This window comes from Tympanuchus pallidicinctus, unplaced genomic scaffold, assembly GCF_026119805.1.
Source record: "Tympanuchus pallidicinctus isolate F22 unplaced genomic scaffold, pur_lepc_1.0 scaffold22, whole genome shotgun sequence".
Taxonomy (NCBI): Eukaryota; Metazoa; Chordata; class Aves; order Galliformes; family Phasianidae; genus Tympanuchus; species Tympanuchus pallidicinctus.
In genome coordinates, this window is record NW_026294739.1 from 16,362,902 (window position 1) to 16,384,831 (window position 21,930).

The following is a 21,930-nucleotide window of genomic DNA, read 5'->3' on the forward strand; positions in this document are numbered from 1 at the left end:
TTTCCACTTTCTCTGCTACAACTGGCACAAGTGTGCTTTCCTACCACTCAATATAATGAGTTTCACAGCACAGACAACCATCAGCACTGATACAGTTGGAATAAATTTCAGAAAGGAGGGTTCAAGAGTATAACTGACTGTTGTGTAACAAATCACCTTAATATTTATGTACAAACCATTCACAAAATCAAATTTTAGCACTTGCCAAGACTTTCAAGGAGAAGCTGGATGGGGCTCTGAGCTCTCTGATCAGCTGTAGGTGTCCCTGTTCATTGCAGGAGAGCTGGACAACGTGGCCTTTAAGTGTCCCTTCCAACAAATGATTCTATGGGTAGCAGGGAAGGAAAGAAATAGGAGATCACCTCTAAATACTTCGAATGATCCTGCTTCAAGCACCTGAAATTTAGGTGAGGAAATAATTCAGAGTCCAAATGAAATTATAACATACACTAAGTGAGCTCAGAGCTAAACAGAAGATAAAAAAATGTAGGTTTCTCTGAAAGTAATGCCTCCTATTTATTTCCATGGAAACTACAGCAGATACGAAGAGCACAATAGCTCTACTTGGTAAACAACATTCTCAGCTGCAAAATACTATTTTTCAACACAGTCACTACCACTAGCAATGCATTTTTGCCAGCAATGAACAAAAACCTGCATGCCCTGCTTGCAACAATCCACACCAGCAGAGATGACAGCTGTGCCTGGCCATCCAGGCTGTGGCTTGTATTTCACGTTGCTGCTATGTGTATTTCACAATGCTGTGTATTTCACACTGCTGTTCCGTGTATTTCACGTTCCTGCAGTGCACCACCCACTGCCACACTGTGCTCACTTTTACTGTTTGCTCTCCATCGACGTTCAGCAAGTGTCAAGGAAGGTCAGCAAGTGCCATTTTCTCCTCACGGAGGAGTAATTCAGTGACACACGTTTGCTTCATACACGCTTCCACTCCAGACACCATTTTGTCAGACTGCCGTCCATCACACGGCAGCCACGTGTAAGCACTACTGGGGGAAGGTTCAGCCCTGCTGCCATCCCACCACCATCGCGGGCCAACGCAGTAAGAGCGGAGGCACTGTGCTACTGACAGCATTCCAACACAAGAGCCACAGCTGTAACTCTCCCTCACTTTGTAGCAATCTTCAGCAACGAAATACCGAAGCGCGGCCATGTGGGAGCGCACAGGGGAGCACGCAGCGCAGGGGAGGCCCCGCAGCGGCGAAGCGTGCCGAATCTGCGGCGACGTGTCGGGAGAGGAGCACGGAGCGAACAAAAGGAGCAGCGGAACGGGGCAAGGCTGGGAAAGCAAAGAGAATTTCCAAACCACCGATCTGTGCCGCCAGAAGCGCTCAGGCACATCGGCACAATTTGCCCAAGGAGCACAGAAGCGTTCCACCACGAAGCGCGCAGCCCCGCCCCGCCTTACGGCAGCTGTCGTGCCGTGCCGCGCTTTACGGCGTGCTGCGGCCTCCGCGCGCTCCGCCCTGCGCCGGGCATTGCGGGGCGGCCGCGGCCATGGTGAGTGGGACGCGGGGCGCTCCGCAGCTGGGCGCGGCTGTTTTCCCTTTGCCCGCGCTGCCCAGCCCAGCTCCGCAGGCCGCCCTTCCTTCTTTTCTTTGTTTTGGTAACCGAGCGCTCCGTTTCCCCGCAGGCCGGGACCCTGGTGGCGGTCGGGCTGACCATCGCGGCGGCGGGCTTCGCAGGTGCGTGGGGGCGGCGCCCGGCGCGGGGCTGCGGGAGGTCGGCACGCGAAAGAGCGAAGTTGTTTTATGGCCGAAAAGATCCGCGTTCTGGGAACGGTGTCGATGGCGCCGAATTGCCCCGTGTCTCTGATGCCTCGGACTGAGACGTGTTCAACGCTGGTTTCTTTAAGGTCGTTACGCGCTGAGAGCCATGAAGCAAATGGAGCCCCAGATGAAGCAAGTGCTGCAGAACCTGCCCAGAGCGGTACGTTGGGTCAGCGGTATCTTAGCGACGAGGTGACAAAATGGAGCAGCTGCAGACTGCGGCCTCCACGTAGCATCGTATCTTCTGGAACTAAATGTATCACTGATATCAGTCTGTAATTCTGGTGGTGGTTGATTAATTTGGGACGTAGTTAGTGGGCAGTACTGGCAGTAGGTGGACGGTAAGACTTGGTGATCTCAGAGGCCTTCTCCAGCATTAACGATTCTGTTCTTGCAGAGTTGTTTTGGCCAGTTGAAGTGAGTACTCAGTGACACCACAAAAATGGAATTCCTTACTCCTAAGCACAAAAGAAGCTGCCCAGCACTGTTACAGAGCAATGCTCAGCAGCTGCTAAGGCAGTCGGAGTTGTTATAACTGATAAACTTATATCACCTTTGTGTTTAAAACTAACACGTTTTTTCTTTCAGGACTTCAGTGGTTATTACAGAGGTGGATTTGAACCCAAAATGACTAAACGAGAAGCAGCCTTAATACTAGGAGTGAGGTAAAAGGATATTAATTATAAATGAAAGGTAAAAAGGATGTTCTTTTGTCAGGACTGTCCTATGCCTGCTTTCCCCAGAGAACATCACTGCCAAGCCAGGAAATACAGAGAGACCACTCTTGATTTTCTGTGCTTAGTTGGGATTTTCTGCTGGATGCAGCTGAAGTGAATTCTGGTTAGGCTCCCATACATCTCTAAGCCCAAGACACATTCAAGAGCCAGACACAGGCCCTGATAAATATGCCATTTTCTAGACTTGGCCTTGGTTCTGTATGGGGAACGTGGCTGTGGGTGCTGTCGTTCTGGTGGAGTTCAATGTGAAGGTGCTGTCCTTGCCTACTTCCTGCACGCTGGGCAAAAACACTGCTTACTGTCGGATGTCCTACACATGAGTGTGGTAACTGTTCCTGCCAAAGCTTAGACTCAGAACCAAATACGTAAGTTTATGTAATAACATACAGACTAAGAATCATCCTTCTCTGAAGGTAACTTCCAACTGGGAAGTTTGTATAGCAGGAGTTAAAATAAATTAAGAACCTCTCCAGAGTTGTCCCAGTAAAAACGTTACAACACAGCTTTGTTTGTTTTCAACTGAGTATTCAAGTTCAGGATGAATTCTCACACCAGCACTTGAGAGCTCTGTCAGGGATGGACAGGATTTGATTAGGACTTTCAGTTTTCAGTGGGAGCTAAATAAACAAAATCTTCAAGTGTGTGTGAATGTTGCCCAGTTTGTTAGATTGCTGTAGCATGTCTTCTTGGGGAAGGAGGTATTTTGGAAAGCCCATAGGGAGCCTCTCCAGGACTTAAATGCTAATATACATGTAAGTCAAAGAGCTTATGGGTAAGACACCTTGTAAAGACCTGGGGGATTTTATCAGGTTCCCTCAAGTGAGTTTTTGTCTGTTTTTCAAACTAGCCCTACAGCCAACAGAAGTAAAATTAGAGAAGCTCATAGACGAATCATGCTTCTGAATCATCCAGATAAAGGCAAGTAAAAGTAATTCATTTTGAGCAACTAATACATGTTTTTAACCCACGAAGAGAACAACTGTATAGAAGTGATGTGAATACTCTGTATTTACTCTGTCTACTAAATTAAAAAAACAAAAAACAAAACAAAACAAAAAAACCTGTAAAAAAATACTCAAAAATTCAGCAGGTCAACTTATTTGCTTTATCTGTCCTTAAGGTAAAATGGCTTCCTTAAAGTACTTCATTACTTCTGTGCACTAAAATGCCAAATAGTCATTAGCATAGTTAATATCTAAGCAGAACTTACTTCAAAATTGACTACTGAATATGTGCAAAACCTAAAAATAGCTGCTCAAAGACTCATGAGCATCTTACATGTTTTCATGACCTAAATAAGTTAAATTAAGCATCAAGTAAAGGCACTGGAGTTAAGTTCAGTACCTGTAAAAGGCACACTGCTACAGATCTTTGTAGCTCAGGATCAGTTACAATTACAGTGCATTTACACAATGAAATCTGTTTCAAAATTTTCATTATTTGCATATCATGTTTAAATGCTGAACTAGTCTGTCAGTGCAGCAGCAGTTTGCAGCCTAACTTTGGAATAGGGAGGAGAGATTCATCTGCAGAGGAGTACACTTGTGTATTCCCAAGAAGCTGCTTTTTATTAAGTCCTTACTGACCAGTTCATTTATTTAAATGATAAAAAATGAACTTTGTTAAACTAAAAGCAGTCTAACGATGAGCTGCCCGTGCATCTGGCTACTGCAGTCACTACGTGTGTAAACTCAAATGGCTTCAGTCATAATGCAGTTTGTTTTTTAACTTCAGTATCTTTCGCACTTCTTTTTTGTGTAGTGCAGGGCCAGTAATGACCTACAAAGAAAATGCTTTCTGCATCTGATGTGACATGAGCTTATCTTTCTTCTAGGTGGTTCTCCATATGTAGCAGCCAAAATCAATGAAGCTAAAGATTTACTGGAAGACCAAGCTAAAAAATGAATTGGAGATAAAATCAGAGGGTTTGCTTGTATAAATGATTGTTTGTTATAAACAGCTTAAGGCAAGTATGAATCTCTATCAGTGACTTGATACAAATGAGGCTTGAAAAATTAATCAGGGGAGCTACATTCCTCTGTGCTCACTTCTTAGTCACTTTTGGGGAAATGTGAGGGAGTGAAGCTTAAGGTTTTTTCAGAGCTGTTCTTCAGTAAACGATTAAAGCTGCCACTGAGAAGCATTTTCTGCATAGAAGAGCAGTAGTTTGGCTTGGCCAATTCTTCCTGCATGTTACCAGATGCTGACATGCTGTTACCTAATTTTTGTTAAACTAGTTACGTTGAAATTCGTGCTGCTATTCTGTCATATGCCAAAGTTAGCATGATGAAGGAGTATGGGGAGGGGTAGAAAAGAACAGTAATTACTTAACAAAAAGCAGTAGGAGAGAGATGTGGTTGTTTCTGGATGAAGAAATAAAGTGTAAGAAACTGAACGTACTCAGTTGATGGTTCAGCTTCTTAACTGTTATTGAGGGATCTAAATGCCTCAAATTTTCTAGTAGCTTTCAATTCTTAATGGATTTTACAGCAGTAAATTACAAACCTTTAGTCAGTACTGTAGTTTTATGCATTATCTTATGCTACAAAGCTAACTCCCTGGAGCGATGAGGGGCCTGGCAGAGATCTAAATACACTGGAGCACTGGACAATCATCTGCTTGAAGTTCAAGGGAAAATGCCACGTGCCACATGTGGGACAGAGCAATGCTGGACTCAGGTACATGGTGGGGGACAGGTGGCTGAAGGGCAGCTCAGCGTGAGGGGACCCAGGTGTGCCGAGGGCCGGTGTGCTCAGCAGCAGTGTGTCCTGGCAGCCAAATTCACCAAGCACAGCCTGCCAGTCTCTTCCACTTTAGTGTTGATGTGGCCTTACCTGGAACATAGTTTACAGCACTGGGCTCCACAACATTAAGAAAAATGCTAGGGTCCTTGGAAGTGTGCAGAGGGCAGCAAAGCTGGTAGAACTGGAGGGATGTCTAGGGAGAAGGGGCTGAGACCACCTGGATTTATCTGGTCTGGAGAAAAGAAGGCCAAGACATGACCTTGCTACTCTATGCAGCTCCCTGAGAAAAAACAGAACAAAGTGCTGTTTTTCTACCCTGAAACCAATACCGTGATGTACAGGAACAGCACAAAGCTGTACCAGGCCCAGGGGGACCTCAGGTGAGACATTAAGACAAATTTCTTTTACCGTGAGGGTGGTCAGACACTGGGACAGGCTTCCCAGCGAGGTGGTTGATGAACACTGCCAGGGTGAGGCAAGAGGCACCTGACAACATCCTGAAAACATGCTTTAACTTTTGGTTGGCCTCAGAGTGGTCAGGCAGATGACGAGCTTCGTAGGTGCCTTCTTGACTGGAGTACTTTACTTGCATAAACCATTTAAGATACCGGAACAAAACACCAGCAGCTGTCCTCCGTGTCTCAACTGGGACCACAGTCTTCTCATGCTCCAAGAATCTTTCCAGCCTTTCTGCAACTATGGTAAAACTGTACAACATACATCATGGTTAACACTGTCTGCTCGTAGATACAGTGGATTTTAGAGCTTTAATTTTTTCACCATTCACTCTGCCACCATTTTAGTAAGCACTATGAGTAGTGTCACATTCTCTGTGAAGTTCAGTAGCTGTACTGCTGAAGTCTAATTCAGAAATATCAGAACAATACAGGAAGCTTATGTGCCTTAGAATAGAGTACCAAAATCAATAACACAGGCATTAAAGAGAAAGTGTTCAGAACCTACAGAAGACAGGGATACTCTGATTTTCTACAAAAAATTAAAGCAGGTTTTTTAAAAAAAACAAAACAAAACAACACAACACATGCCTACAAGGGCACGCAGCAGCTTCACAAAATGCATCTTTCAAGGCCTACACCAAATAAAAGCTACTGAAGTTCTTTACTGTCATGTAACCTTGACTGTTGTTAAACATCTTTCTCCACACACACCCCCTCCCACCCCCTTACAGCTACCATCATCCTTTCTGCCACTTTTATGTTTGCTTCAGTTATAACAATTTAACAGTTTGTTCTCCAGGAGACTTTAGCCTTAACAGTCACATTACATTGCACATGCCCTTCAATGAAATGAATACCTGAAAAAAAAACTTAGCTGGTACAACTCTTCCCTAGCTGTGTGAAGTACAGCACCTGGATGCACACACCTGAAGGCACACACTGTGCAGTACTTTTGTCTTTTCTCACTTTTTGCCAAATCAGGTAAGATCATTTTTCTTCTAACGCAGCAAAGCTTTCAGCACTGTGATAACTGCTCTGGTTTCTTACAACTCCTTACTTCCCAGCTCTCTTCACATCTTTCTGCTTCACGTGCAAGAAAAAGACTTGTTAGTATATTACTAGTCTGGCTTCACAGGAGCTACACCTACTTCAGTTCCTATATATGTTAGTCAGGTTATGCAATTCTTTAATATCGGTCTGTTTTTAGATACATTAACTGATGTTTTACATTATCACCTTAATGCAAGGTTAGGTTAAAGTTAGAAAACTTACAGAAGAGTTAAGAGGTTCAAGCTGCCTGGCAGGTAAGTTGCAGTGGTTAACAGCTTGAAAACCTTAAGTCGATAGCAATTTGAATTTCTGATAGAAACAGTCAACAGATGGAAGATCAAAGTTTATTTTCTTTTACTACCAGCATACAAAAAAAACATATTGCACATCAAACAACCAAAACAAAAATAAAAATACTCTACTAAGGACTAACATATGTAGTTTATACAGAATAAACTTTCTGGAAATTGATCTTTTCAGTAGTTCAGGTTATGTCTTAATGGACATGACTAATTCAGCTTAGTGTTAACTAAAGCTATGTTTGATTTTTAAATACTGTACAGTTTAATAAATAAACCAAACAAAGCCTCAATGTAGAACAGTCACTGCCAATGTCACCCAGTATCCCTGCAGATTATGAGAATTTTAACAAATGTATTCCAGTGGTCTGCAGATTTTTCCTCTACATACAGCATTTAAAAAACATGTATTAAAACAGACCAGTTTCCAGACTAAACTAATGGAGAAATTACATTTCAGTGCAAAATATTTTAGACTGCATTTCTTTCTAGTATTCCTCAGGTGAAGAAGTGGTTGCATATTATTAAAAATGTAACAAAAGCAGCTAATGCTTTCATAAAGAGTATTATGTTAGGGATCCCCCTCACATCTTTGCCGTATTTTGAAAACAAAATAACATTTCCTATAGCCAGCAATTTTGTTTATTTAAATGTTACATATACTATCTCAAGGCACATCTGATGATATATTTATAACACAGTAGGTGTCAAAGTATGTTTAACATATGATTTCTTCAGGATCCCTCCCCTTTCTGTATTCCAAAATGGAGGAACTGAAAGTGCGGTGTCAAGACTGGCGATCCATATTCTATCTTTGGCAAGCTTATACAAGCACTATTTTAAATGTAATGTAGAAGAACTGTAAACTAGGAACTTCAGTTTATGAAACACCATTCAGCACTGCTTCTTCCTGATTATTTCCCTCCTCCTGAACAGTAACTTTCTTTTCGTCAGGGCTGTGCTGTAATTTAGAAGGCTCATCCACAGCAGGCGTAGCAGGACCATTCACTGCCTTTTCAGAAGGGCTATTTTCATCAATCGTGTCTTTTGTCTTAAAAACAAACACAAACAAACACAAAAAAACACAACGTTAGAAGAATCAGTAAAACCGTTCACAGCATCCTTGTTTTTCCCTCCTCACTTCTAGAATGCTTCTATACTGGAAGCATGTGAGAGAACCATGCCAGTTTTTCCAAGACAAAAAAGTAGTTAACATGAGTTTATACCCTTTTCAAAGTCCATAATAAGACAGGACTGTTTATCACAAATTAATGGACCACACTTCATTCAATTCAATAATAACTAGTAGCAGTGAATTCAATGTCATCTTAGGAATAAAATATTTTGGTTTTGAATATTATTTTAATGACATATTTATGCCACTTTGTTCCATTCAGAACATTTCAAATCCACAATTCCTGTACCGCCAGCTCTTTCTGCAATAGTTCACACAGGTCACTAAACATCCTACCTCCCCTCCTCTATTATACGATGCTGTAAGGATCCAGCGAGATGAGTGCTAATTTTCACATTTTATCATGTAATGCTACAGTAATAAATACAACACGCACAGTCCTTTAAGCATTACAGTGATTACTGAACTCTGCGCTGATAATTCTACCAGTCAGTGCTCAGTTTTGTTTACTTGAACCAGTGTTACTTCTAATGATTTGTTCTTGAACTCAGAGCACTCAAATAAAATTCGTCTAAATCAGGCATTCCTTTACTGTTTTCCTGCAAGGGAAGAGAAAAGGAAATGTATGTTCAAAATCCTCTTACCGCTTCTTTCTTGGTTTTGGCTAATGTTTCCTTCGGAGGGTTTCTCTGTCTACTCTGAGATTCAGCTCGTGATATATAATCAGCTACTGTTACTGTTCAAGGAAAAAAAAATTAGTGATGCTCATATTAGATATTTAACTTAGCATTAAAACTTCATACCCTTATTCTGCACAGTCACACTACCACTGGGAGCTACCTCACAAAAGGCCTTCACTCTTACAGGTTTTATCAACTACGCAGCAAGGATCAGTTATTTTATGTTAATAAGTAAAATTTTCACCAAAATCTGTGGTAGCCAGTGATGATCTGAAGGCAGGATTTTGAAATCCATCAACAAAATAATGTTTCCGTCCTGAGTGTAAATTTTATCTGAAAAGAAGGGATTTCTATACCTGGCTTCAGAACATTAAGACTGCAGGCTCTTTATATCCATACACTTTTTTTATTGGGATTTTAACTATCTTAAGTAGTGATGAATTGCACACTAATAAAATGAATGCAGGTTAAAATACAAAAAGAATTGGGGGAGGAGGTTCAGAGTATGTTATCACTTACGACAGAGCAGCATTAAAATTGTTGTTACTTCCATGAAGCAACTGACAAGAGAACTCACCCTCCTGGTACTCAAAAGGCAATCCACCTCCGGCTTGTGGGCAGGTGGGCAACTGCTGTGCGTACAGGCACTCGAGGTGGCTCTGTATGAGTGAGCCTGTACTCAAAAGCAGGACAGCCATGCTTGCACTGCTATGGCTACACTTACTGGATGCTGGCCAGGGGTTCTCTGACCTCCTTTCTTCTTACCACCTCAGCACATGTTCTTGTAGCTTGGTTTTGTCTTATCCTGCCCTCTCGTAACCACAACAATTGAGAGTCAATTCTATTTTTGGAATACACAGTACTACAAATTTAAATATACATTCATATCTTTGATGAGCTAAAGCATATTAGAGTCGGCAAGCATTATCTACTAACATTACAGTCAACTGTATTTAGTATGCCATGCATTCAGGTGAACTATTTTCCTGGGTTTATCAATAACTGTAAGAATCCTGTATCAGCAGAGCAAGCATAACAAGTTCTCTGGTACATTAACTAGGCTCTTAACTGGGTCCCTGTGTTATTGCTGAGACCAAGGGAGTTTCTGCATAAGAAGACTTCTCTAAGAGATGTTCTGTAACCGACTAATATGAAGAATATAAATTCTTAATCTCATATCTAAGTAGGAACCCAGGAACTACAGCAAAAAAACAAACAAACAAAAAAACAAACCAAACCAACAAAACTACTAAATGACTGAAACATGCTCCTCATATTTAGGAGGAAAGAGTTCCTTCTCTCCATTTCATTCTCTATAGATGTAGTAAATATATGTGAAGATTAAGTTTGAGCATTTGTCACAAAGCATGTAACTACCAATGCTCTTATTGTCAGTTTCAAAAATATTTATTATTGAAATTGGAAGTGGTATTTTGAACAAAGAAATCAACAGGAAAAAAACAAGAACTTTATGGGGATTTGGTTCTGTTCCTAGAATGCTTGCATTTAAAGAGAAATACTTCATATTTTGCAGAGATGCCAGTCATCCCTTCCACCCCTTTATAAACTTTGTTCCCGAACTACAGAATGCTGAGAAGTGTAACAGGGTACTTTTTATTCTCCTTAAGTTTTAATTATTGTAAAGCAACAGCCTTTTTTTTCCTTCTAAATCCAGTATCATATGAGCACCACAGATAGACAGAAAACAGATGTGGGTGATGTTGTAATGTTTTGAGCCTGTCAATCTAGAAGACCTTCTGCTACTACCTTAAGGCACGCACGTACAAGTGTTTTCTGAGCAGGGCGTTCTACTGAAATGAGCTAGTTCACCTTTCACATCTCAAGTGTTAGTACACACAAAAGTGCAACAAGCCACAACAACAAAAACTGAAAACATGCAATTTCATTTAAATTCCTCCTCCGTCCCACCCTCAATTTGTGGATGATTTACAACGCTCACAAAAGCTGAAGACTGACAGCAGAAGTTTGGATCAAGCTCTGGACTGGCAGTTACCATGCAGGTTCCCTCGCAGAGCTCTGCCAGGGCACCCACAGCCTGCCATTCCACCTCTGCTCCTCAGCCAGTGCTGAAAAGGTTGTGTCACATTCAATGCAAGTGTGCAGACGCAAGTGAGTGCAGATCATGAACTTTCATTTATGTCTTGATCCTGGACTACTGAAGTCAACAGAAGACTGCCTATTGACTTCAATGAGAACTGGATCAGAAGCTTTAATTGTATTTCCAAGCAAAAAGTTAGACATTATAAATTAGTTCCATTAGACAGATTAAGAACTTTTAAAAGTTCTCCTAGTATAAGAAACATCTTTCATCTTTATCTAGTAGTCTTATTAGTTATTAACCTTTGTATATTAAGCAGCTATATGTAAAACAGCAGACACAACATTCTCTCATGCTTTTGACCTGAGAATACCCACAGCTTCACTCGAATTACCTGGCTGTCTATCTTCTGCCTGACCCCTGAAGCGACGCCTGCGGCTACGATTGCGTCGCTGGGGTTTTTTGTCACTATCATCTGCAATTGCAAAGTTTACCATGAACTATTTCTGATGAAAAAATATTCTTCAGCAGTTTCAGCATGGAGCATTTTAAATTGCTTCTGTTAAAAAAGACAGGCTAAGAAACAGGCTAAGTAAGACAGGCTGAAAGAACAACATATTTATATTGAAAGCATACACAATGAAGTAAAAGCTAGATTTTACTGTTTTGCTTCTGGCTCACGAAAACATTTAGGCATATGCTTAATGACCTCAGGTTTCATTTATTAAATAACCATATGTCAGATTTTAGCCACAACCACAAAATAAGTTTTCTTTTTCTACACTATTAAACAACAAATTATATTCTCATCCCAATAAGTATCAAGGAGAATTTACTTAAGCAGAAACTGGGTAGAGATGAATTAACAGCCGCTTAAGCAGCTTTCCTACCCTGACACTGAGGTAACGGAGGACAGACAGAACGCTGATCTATAACAGCACCGTGTTTCTATGAAAACAGCAGTACAAACAGGAAACAAAGTTAGTCTTTGGTATCTCCATCAGATAGGTTTTACAAAAGAGGCATATGAAAGAGCATATGAATGTACTAATGGAGCTCAGTAAACAAGAGATTGCATGGCAGAGCCATGGAGGTAGAAGTCTTCCTTTAATCAGACAGCAACCTTTAACAGAACAATGACTCATCACTAATAGAAATGAACACTACACTTACATGGGTAACACTGTTTTCTTACAAACTTGTTCTGGCTCTATCAACTAGCCGTTTACATACCTAAACCATTCTCATTAACAGAAGCTGTATCAGACTCTGTCATTCCATCCATTAGAACAGCATCTTCATCAGTCCTTCGCCTGCGTGACCTCCTGCGACGGTTGCTACTGTGGTGAGATTCACTGGCATCAGTATCCACAGTCTGGTCCGACTCTGTATTATCAAGTAAGCTGTAAGGGTTGCTGTCCGGATCTTTAAGCACTGAACAAACAAGAAGTTTTTTATTTAAGATACTGAGTTAGACACATTTCATCTTCCCGACTGGCTTTTAATCTGTGGTTCCAAACATTAAGCAATCTTTACGACAAGGTATAAATGCTACAGTCCTGTGCATACTGGCTCCTCTCTGATGCTCTAATCCAACAATATATCCTCTGGGACATCACAGTGTGGTACTTACGTTCAAGGGAACATTTTAAAACCATTTTACTTAAAGGTGTTCACGTGTAGAATGTACCTTTCACTTAATTAGCTTGATGGTAATGCTGACAATACTGAAGTGTTGCGAATTACTGTTTTATCAGAATTTGACTGTGCTAACTTTTATTCTTTCATTTCTTTTCTCCTGTATCTAAAAGAAAAGCTCAACTCAAAAGGCAACCACTGGTGGCATGTCAAAGATCTGTAACATTTAGTGACATCATTAACAGCTGCCTATAGCAGAGGAAGGAAACGAGTATCAGTACGAGCAGAAGATGCTGAACAGAAATCTAATGACAGTGCATGATAAAAATATCACAGAGCTTCACTGAAATACCAGTGTACTAAGATTACAGAGTAAAAAGGGAATGTTCAGAAGCACTGAAAGGAGAGGGAAAATGGCAAGGAACAAAAAACAAAACGCATCTGAGATGCAGTACCAGAGCTAATGGATGACTTGCCACCACGAGGTCCGCCACGTCCACGGCCTCCAGACACACTGCGTCCTCGTCCTCCAGGACGTCGTCTATTGTCACGCTGATGTCTGCTTTCTCTGTCATCTTCTCCTGCCAGGGACCAGTCACTAAGTTCATCTTTTCTCTCAGATTCTGTTTCAGAGGGATTAGAGAGCTCAGAGTTTGTACCTTGTACAAGAAGGAAAAGAAAATGGGAAGTGAATATGAAACTTGGGATCGTATTCTGGTTTCAGATTCTCAACCAGCAGGCCTAGTTGTGAATATTTTATAGATACATATAAAAATACACAAATTCAAAATAAACTCTATATAAAAAGATGCAAGTTTTTATTTATAAATGCTTAAATGTCCACATATACACATACATACAGCTAAACTACCTAAGTATTATGCTTCTTAAGTTTGCTTGCAGTAAGATGAGAAATAAGGGCTCAAAAATTACTCAAATGGCAATTTATGTACATGGATAAATCAAGGACTGAATGCTATTTGCTGTGCATACACTGCAGGCATTTGATGCAGTTTCTAGGCAACTTCTCTGAAATTCCCAAGGACAACTTCACCACCTTACAGCTAATGGCTGTTGCTAAGCAACCCCTTCTGGCTGCAGTAATGCTGCTTCAATTTAGCTGTTTATATTAAATACTGCTTATAACTTCCCTTTGTTTCTGAGCTAACCAAACCTGCACAGTTTTTTACTGCTAAGAAATTAAACACCTACCATTTATTTTAAGCATCCAGGAACTCTCCCTACTAACAATTTTGGAATAAAGACATCCATACTCCTATGGCTCTATCATACAATTCTTGCTGTTTTACAGCAAAACAAAAACAACAAAACCAAACAACACCAACCAACAACAACAAAACACTCATTGCAAAACAGAAGTCTGAATGCTGTGTGCATATAAACAACCTGAACCTCAACTAAATTTATTCAAACAATCCATCAGGGAAGAGTAAATAACTAAGCATTACCATCAGAACTAACCTGTCTAACATGCCACGACCGGCCGGGATGATCTGTGTCTGACCGTGCAATGCAAAGAACTGGTTTGATTTTGTAACAGGACTGAGCTGCACACAGATCAAGAGCAATTTATAATGTATTCACTGAGTAATTTTTTCCCCTTCTGTTCACTGCACACCGTATTTTTGTGAAATATGCCCATGTTCAGGTTCTTCAAATGACCACAATCACAGATAAGTTGTGGGTTTTTTTTTTGTTTTGGATCACAGCTACTATCATTGGAGGGCAAGATCTTACCCAACTTCACTCTACTCATCTCTTCCAGTTTAACACTTAAATTCAGCAAAAATGCAACTCCAAGCAGGTTTTCTGAGCTATGCAAAAAATAAAACAGCAACTCTGAATTTTCAACTCTACTTTTAACTCTACTTTCAACTATTCAAAACACAAAGAAACCTAAAAAGAAGTGATGAATTCAAAAGCACACTGAGGATTCACTCAATAGCTGCTCTGAAGAGAATACCAAACTAGCTTACCGTAACCAGATGTGTAACTGGGGCCTCTGCGGCCTCTCCCTCTTCCGCTGTATGATCTGGAACCTTGCACTGAGGAGAGGGTGCTCTCATCAGTTGTGTAACCTTTTTCTTTTTCGGGAACTCTAGCAGAGGAAGGTCTGAAACCCATACCAATCTGACGCAGTTGTTCATCGATTTGGAGCCTTTCCAGTCTTAGTTGTTCTACCTCCTACACAAATGGAAACAAAACATTTCAGAGGAAGAAACGTTACTTCTCCCCATAAAATACCACTGTCCCTTCATCTACATTCTAAATCACTACACTTAAAGACTGTTTATAAGACAAGTATTACCCTTCTTAACTATGCTTCACCTCACTTTTTCGAGTCAACTTTCAAAAGCAAACCAATATAACCCGATTCAAACTAAGGAATTATTTTGGTAACAATCACACCACAACTCCACACAAACAAAACTATTTAAAGTGGTTGAGTGTTTCTGTGCTACTCAGTTACAAGCTCCATCCTAGACCAGCACAGCAGTACAACAGAACACGGTACAGAACACTGATGTGGAGGAAGCCATCACATACTACTTCTGTGCCACTTAAGGCAGTGCTCTCTGCAGTTCGGTTCTTTCAGCACCGGCAGTAAGCAGCAGCCACAATCATGCTTTAAAAGGCCTAAGTAACACACATAAGGGGAGGCTTCTGGGCACCGAACCTCAAATCCCAGTCAACAGAAAAACAGCCAACCAGATGCAAACCCTTCTAAAGCTGTTACTCAGATATACTCCAATAGAAGTTTCCTCTACAACCTATTTTTTCCCCCCCTTCTGAAGTACACTTACCTTCAGATACGCAATGTGGTATTCTAGAAGAACCTGGACATTTCCAATGCTTTCTTTAGTACCCACAAATACAAATGGTACCATTCCCTACAGAAACAAAGCACAAAATCTTGCTTTCAAAAAGAATATTATCATCAAAATACTTTCTGCTTAATTTATAAAAGCAATCTGAACGGTAACCGAATCTCACGCAGCAAAGACACACGAGAAGCAGCTCACAGATTGGGATAAGGGCTTATCCAGTAAGACTTCAGACTGCCCATAGTGTTCCCAATATCCCATTCTACCAGCTGAAGTAATTCGACATACAGTTTCTACGTACCACTGGTTGCCCCTGCAACACAACTGCTACACGTTTCTGTCACAGCAGCTGTGTGTAGAGGCATCCACAGATTCCTGACAAATGCCCAGTGGTTAATTACACCAACTTGACAAGATGAAGCACCTTTAGACTCTTTTATGCTATGTTCTCATATATTTAAAATATATCAACCCCAAATTAGTGTTTCCAGTGTTGACAGCTACACAACTACGCTGTACATAGGAGATGAGTTTTTGCTCCTGAAGCAAGTATTTTCTCGAGCTGTTTCATACAAGATTTACTGCACAATGCTATTTTGAAAAAGACCTAAAAATCAATTTCTACAGCCATAAAAAGCTGTAAGATGGGCTTTGTGAAACAATCCATACGCACAGCCCTAGCACAGAGGCCATGGTGAACATCACCACTACAGGTCGGCCATGAGAAACAAGGATGCATAGGCCATGAAGTCTATAGATATAAACTGAATAATGACAGTGAGATGGAACAATAATCCCACTCTCACGCAGAAAGGCAGCACCTCGCTCCAGAAATTTTCACTCTCTGCACATCTTCTGGTGTTTTCTTTGTTACAGGATTCAAAATAAAAACGCAACTGTAAGAAGAAATAAAGTACTCACATCTTCACGAGGCAGTTTATTTTCATTATCTCCTTCAATCCTCACCCTGACGACTCCAGACTTGTCTACAATCTCCTGAATCACTTTTCCATTTTTTCCAATAACTTTTCCTTCAGAGCAAGAAGAGTTATTTTAGACCGAAGTCCAAAACATTTTGAACAGGTTTTTACGTACGAAGAAGTGCATCACTTCCCTCCCCTCTGCCTTCTACTTCTTCCCCCCAGGATTTTTTCCATGTCATACACATAAATGAAAACCATGCCCAAACAGGACAAAACTTCAGAAATTATATTCAAACAGCATGCACACACACAACAGCAAGCACTGACCAAAATCAGCACCACATACAAGTTTCAAACAGAACCAGAGTAGCAATGAAACAGCAGAACTCTTGAAAATGCTTATTACAACTTATTTATCCAAATTATTTCACCGTACTCCCCCTTCTAGTGAGCAATGAGCTCAGAATTGTCCTGAGTCATTTTTGCAACTCAGATACGGCATTTCCAGACTACATTTTGGAATTTACTACCAGAATATCTATGCAGTTAATTTATCAAATAATTTGTTTGCACTGCTAGAACCTGAGCTTCAAACACTGCCATTAAAGCAGACTGTACAAACCTAAAGAGCTATGCTTAAAACATTTCAAGAGTTAAAATAACACGCAGATTCTGGATAATTCCCTGATGCACAAAATTTTCAAAGATGAATCACTTTCTATATAAATGGAAAGCCCAACTTGCACCTAGAGCTTTATGCACAGCCACGCTGAGTGCACTTCCTTTCTACAGGTTATGAAGCACTACGTACCAACAAGATTCCTGGGAACCTGAATAAAGTCCTCCACAAATTCCAAGAAACTTCTGGCTTTTTTTACTGCATCGGCAGTCTGAAAATAAAAAAAAGTAAAAAATAAATAGTAACAATAATAATAATAGTAATGCAGTACGTTAAAAACAAAACCCTGTAGCAACATCCATATGTCTCCAGAAGAGTAAACATTTTAAAAAACAAAATGAACGTGGTTCTGGCCTCAGCCACAAAGCTTTCTAAGACATTACTCCATCACTGAATCGCGGAAGGAATTTCTACCATTACTCCCTTAAAACTTCAGTATGAAATAATGGAAATTAAGTGACAATAAATTTCTAGAGGTCCTACCGTTACTGCAAGAAGAAATAAACAACACGAAGTTACCAACAGTGAAAGCACAGCCAGCATCTAATCAGCAATGACAACATTTGAGACACTGATGTTTCAACCTTTCACCTGCTATCCCTTCTGCAACCCAGCAGGCAGATGCCACCAGCCCCCGAATCTTTACATTAAATTTAACCAAGTCCTAGAGGGACTAACATCAACAAACCTACAATTCTGGCACAGTTAAAAATGCTAAAGGAAAGAACCATGGGCAATATGGATTTCAAGATGAAAGCAATGAAGCATGCAAGAAGAGATAAACAGGAAGTAGCTGCAGGAAGCAGGGCTATTTGCATGCTCACAGTAGCAGACACAACGACCAACATCAACACGCAGTTGCAATTTCATGTTCAGTGAGCTCTACGAGGAGGACACGACTGACAGCTCTGCGCCCTGCCTCAGAGGCACAATTATCGCTTCTTTCCCAAATAGAGAAGAAGTTCAGTGACTCCTGTCAAACCAACAGCCACAATGAGGAAAAAAGCTGCAAGGACACCCAGAGCGTATCTATGCTTCAATGCAAGCACTTGGAACTTTTAATGCAAGTCCAACCTGTGTGACTCATTCACACCCCAACATGAGACAGCACAGAACACTGACTCGGATACATCCTTGCAGCCACTAATTCAGAACAGGAAAACAGCCACCATACACACACCTCCCAGAATTCCAGTTAGCACAAACTATCTTTTCACTTCCAGGTAGGGAACATATGCCTGCTCCTGCTTGCTTACTCCATACAGTCCTCCATACAATCAAGACACATCCAGGTCACTTGTAATGTATTTAACAGAAAGATTAAAAGCAGGATGTTCTCCTAAATCCAGTGTTATTCCTACTATTTCTGAAGCATCAAGGTTCCACATGGAAGTGTGAAATAAGGATTGCATGGCTGCAGATTTCAAGGCAAATGTTCTTTAACACAGCCGCTAATACAGATACAGCAGATAGAATCTCACATCTGTTATAAACAGTGGAGCCACCTCAGGAGCTTCATAATCATTCACAATCAATCAAGAGCAGGGTTGAGAACCCTCTCCAGAGTCACGGTAGCTCTTTCAGACCTTTCTGAACAGGAAAAAATTACCTCTGTTGATCATTTGAGAAGCCCACTCCCACGCAGATAAATGCTTCCCTGAGTCACAGCAAGGAACTATGTTTTTTCTGTTGTGATGGATTTGCTTTTTTTTTTCCTTCCCCCAAAAATATAAAATAAGAAGCATGTTACCCTACTTTAAACGGAATAGAGTTAATGAAGTGGTCCTAAAGAACAGCCTGCTCTCTAAATGGAAAACAACAACTAAGTCTCCTGGAAAAATCTTGCTATCCTTCCATCCAAAGGCATGGTTAATGTAATACCTAAGTAACTTAAAATAGGTACACCAGGGAAGAACCTCAAGAATTGCACATGCAATTCCATTTCACCAGTAAGGAAGCTCTAACAGAAAGCTCTCTGTTTCAGATGAGGCTCTCTCCCTCTGAGGAACCAAATTATTTCAGAAGATAACCCTACTCACTACCAAAGCTCTTAAGTTCACAGTACTGTGGTTTCTGAGTACCACAAGCGAGATGCTCAGTCAGAAGGGGGAGGGCCTTGGAATCAAAGTGGTTTTGATTACACAGGCAAAAATCATAAACAATCCTATACAGCTTAATTTCTGATTTTGTAGCTTCCCAATATTCTTCAAAATGCATCTCCTGGTTCTTCCCTCAAAGATTGTGGCTCTGATAAACCTCACTGCAAAATATAATCATGGGAGATTCTCAGTCTCTATGACGTCAAGGATAAGGGGTCACTACTCCCACACGTCTGAGTGCAAAACAGCCTGCCCATGCACCAGGCATTAGCGCCTGGCTGCTTGCCAGCACCAGCAGAAAAGAGACAAAAAGCAGACAAGTATGTACAGATGCAAGAGCCTTAGTAACATGGCGTCTTTGGGCTGCCAGGGAAGGACAAACAAGGCATCTGTGAGATTTAAAGCACATCAGGTAAGACACATTCACAAATGGAATCCAACTCAGGACAAACCAGCAGACTTCATCTAATCCATCATTAACTGGCCAAAATAAAACCAGCATTAAATGGCCAAGTCACAAAGAGGCCGATGAACGCCTAAATGTATTTGGCTCAGCTAGAGGACAGACACCACACAGATTAAATAAACACACATGAACTAGCAGGCTGACAGCAGGGGGAGGGCACCAACAAGAGCAGCAGAGGAAGCCAAAAAAATAGAAATTCCATCAACTAAGATAGCAGTCAACAATACCTCGCTCGGGCTGACTGACGTACATGGTGCAGCTACCCTGCATCTGTGCAACAGCACCTGGACTGATTAGGACAGAACGTATCTAATGGAAACCAACAATGCAACAACGTCTTGTATTTCATCTACATGCAGCACGAGCTGCCACAGTGCAACGTGCACGTGGATATCCAAATGCATACTGAGCAATTTCCAGTTTAGCTCTGTGTAAAGCTCTCACCACTCTGAAAGCAGACAGTGAGCACCAGTCTCACACAGAGGCTCTCCCTTACCTCGCCATAGATTCTGAAAGTACCGGTGTCCTCCTCAAGTTCAATTGCAGTAACTCCTGGAACCTTCCTGGCTTGCTGTATGTTACTGCCGTGGGTTCCTATAGCAAGTCCCATTAAATCTTCTCTGACTACAAATTCCTCATGAAATGCTGCTGCAAGCTGCTTTGTGCACTGAAGAAAAAAAGAAAATAAGGCTCGTGTGCATGTCTTCAACATGAAGTACCACTTCCAGCAACAAGAATTTCAAGCTATTGCTTACTTCTAAGTGTTTTGTAGCTTCTTCATTTCTTGACATAAGCATAAGTTTGGTGCGAATGCTGCGCAAATGCATGTCACTCAGTATGTTCACTCTCTTCACTGTTGCTTCACTGGCAGACTGCAGAAAAGAAAAAGGACATTATGTTTCATTTTTTAGGGAAAGTCACATTTAAAGGACAAGTTAAGAACCTGCTTATTTAAATAAATTATAAACATGAACCGCATTTCCAGTACTTAGGTGGTCATTTTTCTTCCACAAAGCAAACAATGAAAAATTCAGCACTATCTTTACCAAGCCAGCAATTTTCTGTTTTAACTCACGTTATGCTTAACACCAGAAGTCTTGCTATCACCTATGAAGTAGTTCCCTCCCTTTGATGTTCCAAACAGAACTAGATATTATTCTACCATATTACACTCATTGACTCCCTAGTCTGATTCAAGTGGATGAGATTAAGTAAGCAGAAAAATGCAGAGACACTGTTATGAAAAGTCTATGTAGTAAAACAAAGCAATCTCAGAAGAATCTAAGTGAACAATTTCTTAATGGCTTCCTTTGGTAAAGAAATTTCACATTTGAAAAGGCCAACTAAGCTGTTTTTGCAAAAGCTCCTTTAGGCTACATAGTATCAAGTGTGGCCCCTCCCTACGATTCGGGCTCTGTGCTCCCTGATAATCCGCACTACCCACCTGCCAGTCCACACCCAGGCTACTGTGTGATGCGAGCTGATGCAGCTCTTCATGTGGAAACCCAGTCGTGGGTCAAAGCACAAAGTGTAATGCTGCACAAGCGGAACCTACTGCTCTCGAGCAGAGTAAGCTAGCCAGCTCTGAACAATCCACACCAGTCTCTGAAACAGCTCTCAGTCTGTTATGATTGTCATCCTATCTGAGAGCTGTTCCTAAATTTAGGATATCTGCAGTGCAGTACTTACAATCCCCTCCAAAGGCCTGCCCCCATAGATCTAGACATCTGCAAGTATTAAACTGCTCACAGCTTCCAGAGCTCGAAGTTAGACAGCAATCCACAGAAATGTAAGATGGCTACAGAACTACCACAAATGATGTAACCAAATTCATGCAACATTCACACAAAAATAGTTACTTACAAGTATTATTAGCTGAGCAGTTTCAGCATGATAGAAAATTCTACATGCTCCCACAGCTTTCTTGAAATCTTTGTGTGCATTTTCATTAGCGCATCTACAGAGATAAATGACTTATTTTAAGAAGTTGCATCAGAAAGAAAGGAAAATAGTAGAATGACTCAGGTTGGAAGGGGCCTTGAAGATCATGCAGTTCCATTCCCTCAGCCATGGCAGTGATGCCACCCACTGGACCCAACCAGACTGCCTGTGGCCTCACCCAGCCTGGCCTTTAACACCTCCAGGGATGGGGCACCTCCACAGCTCTGGGAGGCTCCAATCAGTGCCTCACTGCCCTCTGAGGAAAGAATTTCCTCCCAGCACCTAACCTAAATCTCCCATCTTTTAGTCTAAAAGCATTTCCCCTTGCCCATGTAATAACACAACCAGATCCCAGAATGTTTCACTACTTTATAGTGAAGAAAGTT

At 41.2% G+C, this 21,930-nt stretch overlaps 2 protein-coding genes and 1 long non-coding RNA gene across 12 annotated transcripts in view; 1 reads left to right on the forward strand and 2 right to left on the reverse strand.

Annotated features, from left to right (window-relative positions):
* LOC128082703 (uncharacterized) overlaps positions 1-1,421 on the reverse strand; it is a 248,835-nt gene extending 247,414 nt beyond the window's left edge. For 5 of the 6 annotated variants that reach the window (XR_008207804.1, XR_008207807.1, XR_008207801.1 and 2 more), the window contains exon 1: positions 1-1,414. This exon is cut by the window's left edge and continues 568 nt beyond it. This is a non-coding gene — a long non-coding RNA (uncharacterized LOC128082703). The other variant, XR_008207802.1, reaches the window with a different exon arrangement.
* Positions 1,422-1,446: 25 nt separating this feature from the next.
* DNAJC19 (DnaJ heat shock protein family (Hsp40) member C19) lies at positions 1,447-4,926 on the forward strand. The gene is made up of 6 exons (XM_052687130.1): positions 1,447-1,521; positions 1,655-1,706; positions 1,877-1,950; positions 2,379-2,455; positions 3,375-3,445; positions 4,362-4,926. The coding sequence occupies exons 1-6, from the start codon at positions 1,519-1,521 to the stop codon at positions 4,430-4,432; spliced, it is 348 nt and encodes a 115-aa protein (XP_052543090.1). The 5' UTR covers positions 1,447-1,518; the 3' UTR covers positions 4,433-4,926.
* A 2,183-nt stretch (positions 4,927-7,109) lies between these two features.
* FXR1 (FMR1 autosomal homolog 1) overlaps positions 7,110-21,930 on the reverse strand; it is a 29,891-nt gene continuing 15,070 nt past the window's right edge. The window contains exons 5-17 of one of the 5 annotated variants that reach the window (XM_052687127.1): positions 21,467-21,560; positions 20,359-20,475; positions 20,100-20,270; positions 17,171-17,249; positions 16,358-16,467; positions 15,416-15,502; positions 14,738-14,795; positions 14,588-14,656; positions 13,046-13,213; positions 12,186-12,386; positions 11,347-11,427; positions 8,858-8,949; positions 7,110-8,129 (exon numbers count right to left, since the gene is read on the reverse strand). In XM_052687127.1, coding sequence (XP_052543087.1) covers positions 7,959-8,129; positions 8,858-8,949; positions 11,347-11,427; positions 12,186-12,386; positions 13,046-13,213; positions 14,588-14,656; positions 14,738-14,795; positions 15,416-15,502; positions 16,358-16,467; positions 17,171-17,249; positions 20,100-20,270; positions 20,359-20,475; positions 21,467-21,560 — 1,498 coding nt within the window. In that variant the 3' untranslated portion in view covers positions 7,110-7,958. Of the gene's footprint in view, positions 8,130-8,857; positions 8,950-11,346; positions 11,428-12,185; positions 12,387-13,045; positions 13,250-14,587; positions 14,796-15,415; positions 15,503-16,357; positions 16,468-17,170; positions 17,250-20,099; positions 20,271-20,358; positions 20,476-21,466; positions 21,561-21,930 lie in introns of all 5 variants that reach the window. The other 4 variants (XM_052687126.1, XM_052687128.1, XM_052687123.1 and 1 more) reach the window with 4 other exon arrangements.